This window comes from Apodemus sylvaticus, chromosome 6 (assembly GCF_947179515.1).
Source record: "Apodemus sylvaticus chromosome 6, mApoSyl1.1, whole genome shotgun sequence".
NCBI classification, from domain to species: domain Eukaryota; kingdom Metazoa; phylum Chordata; class Mammalia; order Rodentia; family Muridae; genus Apodemus; species Apodemus sylvaticus.
The window spans coordinates 65696247-65709137 of NC_067477.1; the positions used below are offsets into that span (position 1 = coordinate 65696247).

Genomic DNA, 12891 nt, shown 5'->3' on the forward strand with positions numbered 1-12891 from the left:
ACTTGGGTAACAAGGCCTTTACGGTTTCCAGCAAGTAAAACTCAGTTTATTATGCATGAAATAAATGTGCAAAACCGCTTCCCTGGCAAAATTAACATATTAGCACTTTTTAAGTCAGATCTGCTCTGATCTAGTTGCTGTGGCCTTCAATTTCTGGATGACTAACTTGGAGGAATTTACTCCTTATCCCTTCCTTTGAACAGTACAGTATTTTAGCCTGCCCTGAGGGCAAGGGTCGCCCGCGGCTGCTTCACAGACTTTATCTAAGGCAGCCCTTAGATAAGCAGCCGGCTAAACAAACCCCGCCGGAGGTCTTGATAGGCAAATTCAGAAGCCCCGATCTGGAAGCTCGAGCCCGACCCAGTGGGCTAGGCCAAGTCTACCCAGCCCCCAGAGGTCGGTTTCCCCTCCAGCGCCCCTGTGGAAAGGGCAGTCCCAGGCAGCGCTGGGCAAGTTCCGACCCCTCCGCCGACCTCGCGGCGAGCCGGTGCCCGAACCGCCACCTTTAGCTGGACCGCAGCCACACAGGGAAGAGTTCAGCCCCAGGACTGACGGGGCCCGGTCTCCATCGGCGGCTGCCTTCAGAGGAGCTCGCTCAGGCTACTTGGTCACTTGTTCCCCTGGTCACGAAGATGTCGGCCTCCAACGTCAGCTTGCTGCACGAGACATCCAGGCAGGTCGCAGCCGGAGGGTCTGCAGGTAAGGCTGCCCGCTCCCCCGCGCGCTCGCCGCTCCGCCGCACCACCCGACAACGTCCCCAAGGCTTGCCCTCCAACCGCAGTTTTGTGTTCGTCCTCCTAAATCTTCCACTCTGACTCCTCTGTGAAGAGCAGAGCAGGCAAGCAGCTCTGCTCTTTTGGGTGCAGTCCCCACGGGCTGCTCTGCTCTTAGGTTCCTGAGTTTCTCTGTTCCTAGAGTAAGAAGTATGAAAGGATTCACAGGTCCCTGAAACTTACTGTGACTTTGAGAAAGCTTCCCACTCCCTTCCTCTTCTTCCTTTTGACAGCTATTTTGGATCCAGAATCGGTCTTAATAAGTTTCTTAGAAAGTTTCTTTCAAACTCTAAGCTAGAGAGGATCTTAGCATGACTCTTCCCTCTCTTCATAGGGATTCTTTATACTGTGCTGGTTGGGGGCTATATGCATGTCATAAATAGATATATTAAACGCTCGTGCTAACATATAAACACCTTTGATGTAATGGATTCCCATTGATTTGTGGAGAGCTATGATGTGGGAGAGACTTTACAAAAAGATCTGTTAAAACCAGCCTGGGAATAATTACTGTTAAATGCAGCTGGAAGAAGTCGCTCACCATTAAGTTATATATGCGTATAATTTTAAATATGTTTGATATGTTTAATATTAGGCTGCAACAATTTCATAAGTTTAGTTGCTCTTTTAGTTATGATACGAATGATAAATAATATTAAAATTGACTAAAAGATACTCAATATATACTTGGTAATGTACTTAGTAGCATTTACTTTCAAGAAAATATGAAATTTTAAATAATGGACTGCTTCAAATTATGAGTCGTTTTATGTTGTGAACTAGCTGCATCTCAGGGGTATCAAAAGAATCCAGACATGTAACTTGTACTCTGCATACTTTAACACGATACGATTATGAAAATGAGGCATATTTATAAACGTGCTCTATTCCGACACTGAGATCCCGGACAAGGAACAGGCAGATAGACCATAGGGAACGTGAAGCCGGCTAACATCCCAGGCTGCGCCCAATGACTTCCAGGTGACTTTTGGTTTGTATAAACACAACATTAAGGGCAGTCACTAATCCTGTGTCTGCTGCATATTCCTGGATTAATATTTGGCATCGATGCATTTACACCATCCTGTATCATTATTAATGGACATGGAATTAATCAGCTAATGGGGCTAAATGTTAAGCCATAATTTGTAAGATCAATTTAAAATTGGGTGTTCGGTTCATGTAGTTTACTCTGTGGCATCAATGATAGGTAAGAAGGATGATCAATACTTTCATCAACCTGAAGTCACATTTTCTTCTAGTTGGCCTTTAAAAGCATGTGAATAAAAATGAAATTTATTGGAACTGTAGTTATGTAGGCTGACCCTAGTATATTTACTGGAGCGAGGACCAGAAAGAAAAAGTGGAATTTTTATAAAAAATAAGGTGCATTTGAAGACTTCTGATTACTGATGCTAGCAAGTCTCCTTCCGTGTGTAATAGCGATCTTCTGGGTGCAAAGGCCAAAGCTGTCCACTAAAAGAATCTTCTCTTAAGGAAAAAAGAAATGGGAGTGGCTTATAGGAAAGACACAAGAGTCTCATAGCGATTGGGGTCTAGTGTCATTTATTCATTCCCTTGGGAAATTGGAACACGGAGGAGAAAGCAGGATGTGATGTTTCTTCGTCTTGTCTATGTCATTGGTCCATTATCCTCAAGACAGGACAATAGTGACTTATACTAGTGCTGCTGTCTCCCTACTGAGCATTACTGTGGTTTGCTATGCTCTAAATATTCTTTTCTTTTGTTTTTTTTTTGTTTTTTTTTTTCGAGACAGGGTTGCTCTGTAGCTCTGGCTGTCCTGGAACTCACTCTGTAGACCAGGCTGGCCTTGAACTCAGAAATCCGCCTGCCTCTGCCTCCCAGAGTGCTGGGATTACAGGCGTGCGCCACCACCCGCCCTGCTGTGTTTAAGGACATTAAATTGAATTAAAGGAGTGGTGACCTTGGGGCAAGATCCTACCCATTTAAATTTAGATCCAGGCTTGGTGGTACACCCCTTTAATCCCAGGACACGAGCTTGCAGACCTCTGAGTTCAAGGTCAATTTACTGAGCAAGATCCAGGACAGTGAAAGAGTTGGAAAAGGGGGAGCTAGTGATAATGAAAGAGAACAGGGGTGCCATGTTTCAGCTCCTGCAAGCAGCACCTTTAATCCCCACTCTTGGGGAGCAGAGGGGGGCAATTCTCTGTTGAATTCCAGGCCAGCCTGGTCTATATAGTAAGACTCTATCTAAAAATGAAAAAGATAAATAAAGAAAAAAGAGAGAATGAATACTTCCTCACACAAACAAACAAATGAACAACAACAACAGCAAAAACCCAGTAAACAAGGAAGAAATACATAGTGGCACCTGGAAATTTGTTTAAAATGTTGGACTTCAGGTTTCCAAGTGTGACTGGTTGTACTGAATCTACATCCTAGGCAGGCTTCAGGTTATTGGCTTGTATTTTTATTTTAAAAGTACCTTGTTAGTTCTTTCAGCAAAAGTACTCCCCAGAGTGAGAGGGCACAATTCACATGGCAGACGGTTGAAAGTAAATTGTTTTTGGCTTTCACTGTGGATCAGAGTGGGTACGGGAAGAGACCGGATTCTGTAGCCGCTGTAATGTACCCTTGTGTTGGCCTCCAGGCATACTCTATACTCTCCATCCCTTCTCTTCTCTTCTCTTCTCTTCTCTTCTCTTCTCTTCTCTTCTCTTCTCTTCTCTCCTCTTTTCTTCCTTCCTTCCTTCCTTCCTTCCTTCCTTCCTTTCTTTCTTTCTTTCTTTCTTTCTTTCTTTCTTTCTTTCTTTCTTTCTTTCTTTCTTTCTTTCTTTCTTTTTTTTCCTTTTCTTTCTTTCTTTCTTTTTTTTTTTTTTTTTTTTTTTTTTTTTGAGACAGGGTTTCTCTGTGTAGCTCTGGCTGTCCTAGAACTCATTCTGTAGACCAGGCTGGCTTCAAACTCAGAAATTCACCTGCGTCTGCCTCCCAAGTGCTGGGATTACAGGTGAGCGCCAATCCCAAGTGCTGGGATTACAGGCGAGCGCCACCATCTCCCGGCTCCATCTTTCTTCTATACATTTCATTTGGTTCTGTTAAATGATCTGTCTGCACTTTTATTTCCAATGCCTGGCATGTGTGCCTCTTGTTGAAATATTGACCATTTCCAAAGCTTGAGAATTCCTTTTCCCTAATATTTTGCAAGTGCTTCCCTCCCTAGGTTCTTCCAACTTTAACATTCTCATTCACATGCAAATATGCAAATATTAAACTAGCTAATGTCTATTGAATGCTAGATGCCTGTCAGCTCTAAGCTAGGTGCCAGTCAGTTCTTGGCTAATGCCTTGTCTTAGTTTGGATTACTATTATTATGTTGAAGCACTGTGAACAAAAAGCATTTGTGGAGGAAAGGTCTCATTTGGTTCACCATTCTTTGTTATCCTTCGTTGGTTATTGAAGGAAGTCAGGACAGGAGCTCTGATGGGGCAGGAACCTAGAGGCAAGAACGGATAGGAGGCCATGGAGGGGGCAGCTTACTTGGCTTGCTCAGCCTGCTTTGTTAGAGGACCCAGGACAACCCAGCCAGGGGTGGCCCCACCCACGATGGGCTGGGCCCTCCCCATCAATCACTAATTAAGAAAATGCTCTACAGACTTGTCTACAGCTCAGTCTTATGGAGACATTTTCTCAATAGGGGCTTTCTGCTCTCAGATGACCTTAGCCTATGTCAAGTTAACAAAATTAGCCAGCAGATGCCCACTGAGTGTTAAACGCCAGTCAGTTCTAGGCTTCACAGGAATTAATATTTTTAATCTCATTATTCTACAAGGCAGCCAGCATAATTCCCATTCACAGAAGGAACGAACTCAGAGTTAGAGGGATCACGCACACACACCCTCTTACTCTCTGTAGCTATTGTTAGTGTACATTTCTTAAAGAATACTTATCTACCAGTACAATTCTTTAAATGTGTTCACCCAATATCGTACTTATCTAGAGGGAACAAGATTCACTTTTATCCAAAATAAGAACCATTTCTTTTAATGGCAGTCTATGCAGCCCTTCCACATACAGCTGGATAAATTTTGGACTGAAAAGGGGCTCTGCATGAGGGGCAAGTAGCTCATACTCAACATTGGACTATCCTTTTAAAAATTATTATTATTATTATTATTATTATTATTATTATATGTAAGTACACTGTAGCTGTCTTCAGACACATTAGAAGAGGCCATCAGATCTCATTAAGAATGGTTGTGAGCCACCATGTGGTTGCTGGGAATTGAACCCAGGACCTTTGAAAGATCAGTCAAGTGCTCTTAACCACTGGGCCGTCTCACCAGCCCCAACATTGGACTATCCTAAAACACTGCTTTACTTTTTCTTCTTCTTTTTTGCCTGTTGCTTACAAATCTACCTATGATTCCCAGCAAGCATGACAGCAGCAATGTCAGAATTCCTCACACTGGCTCCTAATACCCTTAGATTCCAAACTCCGAATCACCGAGTTCTGGGTGGCTTTTCTTTCATTTACACGGTCAGCTCTTCCTGGGATCTAGGACCGTTGAGCCTTGTCAGACAGCACGCACTTCTTCCTCTTCCTTTTCTAAATGAAGCTTTCTTTTGTTGTTTTCAGTTATGTACATGTGTGTGGTCTGTGTATGAGTATGTGCTCAGGACGGCCAGTACCCTCTGAGGCCAGAGGCCTGGGATTTGGCCAAAGTGGGTGCTGGGGACTGGATTTAGGTCTTCTGCAAGAGCAATAGATTCATTTGACTGCTGAGCCACCTCTCCAGTCCTGCTTCTTTTTTGTTAATAGTTTGTGTCCCTCTACATGTTCTAAAAGACCATGGGGTTTGTTCTTTCTCTCTCTCTCCATGTCATGTATGATCCTTTCCTGTCCACACAGATGCTTACTTACCCCAAACTCTCTGCACCTACATTCAGAATCTCCTGAGTGCTGAGCTGAGGTTGCTCTGGTGTCCTAGGAAGTCTTTCCCTTACAGGGGCCTGGCCTGTCAGGCTCTTTTGTAAATTTATCAGTAGACTATACACAGCCTTTCACATTGGCAAACCTAGGATGCCTCTGCAATCTCTCAGGAACTTCCTCCTCATGTTTTCCAGTCCTACCCATAACGCTGCCCTAGCCCTTCTCCCTCCCGTAGTGGGTCCCTGTGCTGGGAGGACTCCAATTCTTCAACATCTTTGTGTACACTTACCTACCCCAGGCTCCTTCTGGCCCTCTGTGCTGTGTAGGCACACATCCCATTCTTCATCCTCTCTGTACTCTGCTCATCCCCTCAGATGCTATCGCTCTGGTCGAAATGAACTGTTTTGGAAAAAAAGCGTTTTCTAATTTTGTGTTAAATACAGTTCAAGTACTTTGTGACTTGTAATCTCGTTAATGACCTTTAGCCAATGAGAGTGAAGTGGCGGACCCTTCTGGGAAGAGAAAGCTGAGATTCATGAGCAGGCTTCAAGAGATTAATTCTGAGAGCATTTGAAATTATTTCTTTTTCTAAGAGGAAGAAAGTATGAGATTTTCAACCAAAATGATTAAAAAGATGTGGAATAATTTAAAATTATTAAAAATATATAAATCTTTTTATATAAAAAGATTGTGGATCTATAATATCTTAAATGTTTCTTTTTCATAGTATTGACTCCATTTTTATTCTCTTATAATGGTTTGAATATACTTAAAGGTGATGCGTTAATGGCACATACACTAGAAGTCTTCTGGATTTTAACTTGTAGTAGGTAATAAAAGGGCTGATACAGCAGGGGGTAGTCAAGCTTACATTTTTGATCAAGGAAATTTCTTTTTTAGAATGAGTGCAAAGGGGGCACACATGTGATTTGGATAAATGACACCTTTGGAAATTTGGGATTTGAGGAACTATAATTGTTTGATAATAAAAAGCAGGTTGTAGTGAAACAGGTGAGCCCTTTTGACACATCAAAGGGAGGCTGGAACCCATTATCTGGATAATTAGGGAGGAAAAAAATTCCCCCTTATTTAAACCACAGAGGAGGAAGCAACTCTATTGCTCAAATTAATTATAAAATACCTTTAAAAGGGTATATGTTAATTAAAAGTAGTTTTGTCTCTCTTTAGGAAAATCTAGTCTTCAAGAATATGAGTTAAAGAACAAAAGCAGGAGTTGAATAACTATGCTCAAAGGATTTCTCATTTTATTCTTGTGAATGACATTTTAGAAGCTTTGCTACTGTCCGTATGTGGGCACATTATTCAGTTGACATAAAATAATTTTGCCCAGTGTTTTAGAAACAGGCTGCTAAATCAGCCCTTGCTTGCCCTTCCACCAGCATGAGCACAGTAACTCAGAATATCAGAAACTCTGTTTCCCAGGTTACAGAGTAGAGGCTGAGAACTGTTAATAGCCTCCATTAAGAAGTAGACAACAGAGGCCAACTCACACAACATTCACTTCCAAAGAGAGAAGTCCTCACAGGTTCTAATAATTTTTAAAAATTATAACTACAACAGTACTAAGAACAACATTTCGTTTCAACTACTTAATAAATCATGTGAAAAAAAAAATCTCTGGGTCTAAAATCTTTGTCACTTCTCATAGCAATTAACAGTTCAGGATTCTAAAATCAAAAAGGATGCTACAAATCATTGCCAAATACCGTAAACCTTTTTATTTCATTTTATTTTCTATTGCGCATATGTACATGGTTTCTATTGTGTACAGGCACATACATGTAAGTACATGTACCATGGCATTGCTTGTAGCAGTCAGAGGACAACTTGCAAGCGTGGCTATTCTCTATTATGTAGGTCCAAAGGATTGAACTCGGGCCACCAGGCGTGTCCTTGAGTCACATGCTGGCCCATTTTCAGGTATCTTTATGATTTAACTGGTGGTGTCTTTAAAATGTAATTGAAAAATGACTGAATGAAAGGAAGGAGATTCCGAAACTCCTACCTACTGGAATTTCACACTAGACTTAGGCCAAATTCTTTCTTCTTTGCTGTGGCAATGTTTAAACTTTGGGCTTCCCACACGCTAGGCCGTCTCTGAACTGCATCCCTAGACTTTACATGGACTTTCTCATCAGTGTTTCCTATGCCCTGGCTTTCATTCTGACACTGATATTATATCTAGACTGGAAGCTGTTAGTTTTCAAGTAACCAGAATGTCTAAATTGTTGCAGTGTCGGTTATTACTAGGTCTTGATATGATTGTAATGTCTAGGCCTTTTAAAGATTCTTTAAGATCTTTGTATTTCGGTTTTTTTTGTTCTGACAAAGGCTTATGTTAACCTGCTAGTGCTGCCAAAACAATGTCATGAGAAGTCTTTCAAAATATTTGGGGCTAGAAGTCCAAAATCAAGGTTGGTCAATGCAGTTGCTGACGGGGGATCTGTATGCCTCTCTTAGCGTCCTGCAGTCCTTGATGTGTTTTAGTTGTAGATTTGTTTGTCCAGTGTTTGAATCCATCCTCACAGGACAGCCTCTTCAAACCAGTCTCTGTTTTTATGTCCAGATTCCCTAGATTAGAAATACTACTCTAATCATGTATGTCCTCTGCAAAAAATCACCTGCAAAGATTCAGCTACAAAAGCCATATTTTCGAATAAGGCCACATTCGCTGACACCAAGGATTCACACTATCTCCACTTCCCCCTCACATGCATGTATGTGGGTGGCACATGTGCACATGGTGTGAGTACAGTCATCTCTTCATGAGTGTGAGCCAGAGTTTGACCTTGGTATCCTCCTCTGTCATCTCCTCCTTAGTTTTTGAGACAGGATCTCCAAATGAACCTGATGACACCATTTGGCCTGATGGTCAGTGATTAATCTCTTCCTAGTCCCCTTCCCAATGCGGAGATTACTGAAAACTGCCCTCTCACAGTGTCTTTTCCTGGACGCTGCTGGGGATTCAAATGCAGGCCCTCATGCTTGCTACACACTGAGCCTGAGCCTGTTCCCCAGACTCTAGGTACAGGAATTCAGATGGTTTCATGCTTAAGTTCAAGTCTTATATCTCAATCTGGTTTTATGGTCTTTGTTCTTCCATTTCAACCTCTCTGAAAGTGTTCTCAGTTGATCTTCAACTCACTCTAATTGGTGTAAGTATTTTTCCTTTCTGCTGAAAATTTACCTGCCATTTTTCATTCTCAACTTTGTCTCATAGTTGTAGAATTGCACACCTTTTTAAAGTTTTCCCTTTATGTTCTTTTGGTCCACTTACAATCTTCTTCCATTCATTTATTTTGACAGGGTCTGTCTCAATCTGTAGCTGGGGCTGTCCCGCTTATCTGGATGCATGAGCCTGGCTTTGAGTTTGTATCAGTCCTGTAGACTCTGCCCCCAGAGTATAGATTTTGGCTACTGAGTCCAGCTTCTGAATCCTTCACTGTCTCCCTTCCTGACTATCCAGGCTTCTGTTATCTTCTTGATAAAGGCCATCTGCCCTCTGGCTGACTTGTAACTATTTGCAGTGTCTCCCAGGTCTGTATCTGAAACTTTCCCATTCCTGGAAGAGACCCATTTATATTTTTTAAAATAATATTAATTCTTTGAGAACTTCATGCACACATGCAATGCATTTTGAACAGCTTGCCAGTTGCCAGTACTCTTTCCCTACCTCTTCCCACATTACCCTCCCCTTTCTACCCACTTCTACTTCCTGTCTTCTTTAAAACAACCTGCTGAGTTGAATTTGTGCTGCTGTATACTCATGGGAACTGGCCACATCCTTAATTTTTTTCTTCCTTCTACCAGAAGCCATCAGCTGTTCAGGGCTCCTCAGCTAGGTGAGGGGGCTGCTAAGCCACCCCCACCCATGTAGTATGTCTGTAGAGCCACACTGCTAGTGTGTGCAGTACAAACAACATGGAATTGGTACTTGGTTAGGGCTCTAGTGATTCTCAAAGACAGTCTGGAAACATATTTTGAAATTACCACCTCAAATGCTACTTTCTTTTGTATGGTTATATTTCTTGCGATTTTGACTTCAGTAATATTAATTCTTTTTGCCAATTCAGGGAGTCATAAACGGGTCTTATGTGTTTACTTAGGTTGGGTATTTTGTAGTTATGGTAGTCAATAAGTGTGATAAAACCAATAATAACTGATAAGACAAACCTTATCGTCTTGAGTGCTGATGCCACTATTTACTGTGTTCAAAGTATTGCCCTTTGCTTAAATCACCTGTGTTAATTTGTGATTTCTTAAAGAGGGGGAAAGTATAGCTCAGAGAAATGTTGTTTGTTCAAGATCAGTGACGAGGCATAGAACCCAAATTCTGCATTCTGTCTGCTGTCTGTCTATCTATCTATCTATCTATCTATCTATCTATCTATCTAACTATCTATCTATCTATCTATCTATCTATCTATCTATCTATCTATCTATATTTCTATCTATATTTTTTGAACTCCCAGTTACTACTCTACACTACTAATGTTGTAGTGTTGATTAGGAATCCAGAGCTGCTTTGGGAAGTTGAGTAGATCAGTTCATTTCTTGTCTTTACCAAGTTTTAAATGCAGACCTTAGCTCAGGTATGAGAGTCTTCTTGCACAGAACAGATTTCAACATTAGTAATCATTTCATTTCTGTTGTCCATTATATATGCTTCATTAAGACTAATCTAAACCTTATTATGATGTCATCAATAGAGCCCTTATTCAACTAAGTAAGACACATGCACGCCTCACTGATGTAAGACCATCCCTACGGAACACCCTGAAGCTTACCCGTGAAAAGGGAAACAATCTTACTTTTTGTGAAGTGTGTGCATTTTCAACCCGTTTCCATTCCGAATAAGTAGCCAGTTTGTGTTAGATGAGTGAACTAGCTTAGTGTATATAAAAACTACAGTATCATAAAGTGAATATATGTTGTCCTCTTCTTTGCTTTTATTTTTTAACAGAATTAGATGATATCCACTGTGAAATTATAGCCGGGTGGTGGCACACGCCTGTAATCCCAGCACTCTGGGAGGCAGAGGAAGGCGGCTTTCTGAGTTAGAGGCCAGCCTGGTCTACAGAGTGAGTTCCAGGACAGCCAGGGCTATATAGAGAAACTCTGTCTCGAAAAATCCAAATCCAAAAAACCACAAAAGAAGAAGAAGAAGAAGAAGAAGAAGAAGAAGAAGAAGAAGAAGAAGAAGAAGAAGAAGAAGAAGAAGAAATTATATCCACAAAGACTTTTATATGATGAATGTATTAGGGATAGGAAATATGCTTATCAGCATGCTAACATTTCGTCAATATTTATGGACCACAAAGTGAAACAATTGTAGAAAAGTTTGCTTTTTTTGTTGCCTCTGTTAATGTTATTTTGGAAAATTATTGCAGCGAAATATTAAAGCACTTTGTTATAACTTACTACTATCTCCTGAGCTTTGAGGGTGAACAGGGTTAATTTTGGGCTTTGTAGGAGGGCTAGAGGATCAGAGTTATTCCCATCAAAATCTAAGTCAATCCTTCTCTACTTATACAGACCTACAGATGGCGCTATCTTCCTATGACTTAGATGAATTGCTTAAGAAACAAGGATATATAGATAGACTTAGATCTAAAGATGCTTAACTTCTGGATTTGGTTTTTCGAGACAGGGTTTCTCTGTGTAGCCAGGCTGTCCTGGAACTCACTCTGTAGACCAGGCTGGCCTCGAACTCAGAAATCCGCCTGCCTCTGCCTCCCAGAGTGCTGGGATTACCGTATGTGCCACTACGGCCTGGCGATGCCTAACTTCTAATTAGACTCCATCATTACAAACCATTTGGTACAGATTCCTTCAGATGCCTTGCACAGAATCTAGAACATTCTATAGTTGTTACAAAGGACTATACTTAGGAATTAAAACTTTCTTTAATTACAATTAAAGTATGGCTTTCAGTTATGAATGGGAAAATAAGCTAGATATAGTAATGGAGAGAGATGGAAAACTTATTTCTATTTGCAATATTGATTTTTTTATGACAGTCTTTATTTGGGACAAACAAATTCTTGATCAACTTGAATAAATATCATATTGGTTGTTTTTAAGATGTTATAGATCACTTGAAACTGCTGGATTCTGTAACCAGGTTTTTCAAGATTTTTATAGCTAGAGTGAGTATTATGGTAATAGCAAATTATAAACTTTGTCAGCTAGATGTGGAGTACTGAGTATGCAGCTGTTTTATTTTTTATCTGAATCACCTGTTGAGGATGTTGTTTCTTGTTTTAATGCAGTGGCGTTTACCCTAAGAAATTGAAGAGATTGTGAATAAAAATTGTCCTTAAATATAAACTTCAAATAAAACATTGATTCATACTGGGTTGTAAATTTGGTTTGTTGGTAGGAAATACTGGAAGTTGATTTCTGTAAATACACCTTTAGCCACATGATGGCAGCACAGCTTTTTATGGCTTTGAAAATGCTTTTTAGTTTAATGATTATGAAATTACACTTTTGCATCATAGTGAGAAATATATGTGAGTAAGGAGTTTTGGGACAGTTGTAATGAGGATAAATGCAGAAAGTGTTTAATAAAAGAAAGTAGAAGAGACTGGTTAGCAATTGATTGATTGGTTGATTGATTGATTGTTGAAGCAGGTTTTTTAGTTGCAGTAAGAAATCATATTCTAAAAAATTGGGACTTTGATAAAACCAAAGTGGGAAGTGTATTGAGAACTATCCCCAAGACAGCAATATGCTCTTACTGTCACTGAGTTAGCTGATAAACATTCAGTGGCTATTATTTAGGTTAGAAGCTCAGCATAGAGAAAAGGAAGAATATAAAATATAAGAACAAACCTCAAGATCTGGCATCTAAGTTTGTTTCTAAAGCAGTGGCATTGTCTTTAATGCCAGTGTAAATGTTGTTGAATTTACATGTTCTGTAGGTAGAAGGTCCATCTGCCCTGTCAATAGCTATACAATAATATCATATGAACTTACAATATTTTCATGACTACACTTACATCACATGCAATATGTAATGTACAAAATTATTTTCACTCTTCAAGTGTGTTTTCCACCAATACTTCAGTTTTTATATTTGTTTGTTTGTTTGTTTGTTTGTTTTTCTCCATGTGCTGGAAACCTTGCACAGTAAAGATAGTGCAAAGAGAGACTGCCTGTTAGGCAGAGATCACATTTTCT

General features: G+C 40.4%; 1 protein-coding gene across 1 annotated transcript in view; it reads left to right on the forward strand.

Annotated features, from left to right (window-relative positions):
- Positions 1-298: 298 nt before the first annotated feature.
- The window catches only part of Slc25a21 (solute carrier family 25 member 21), a 462526-nt gene continuing 449933 nt past the window's right edge, over positions 299-12891 (forward strand). The window contains exon 1 of the mRNA XM_052185815.1: positions 299-699. Coding sequence (XP_052041775.1) covers positions 633-699 — 67 coding nt within the window. The 5' untranslated portion in view covers positions 299-632. The remainder of the gene's footprint in view (positions 700-12891) is intronic.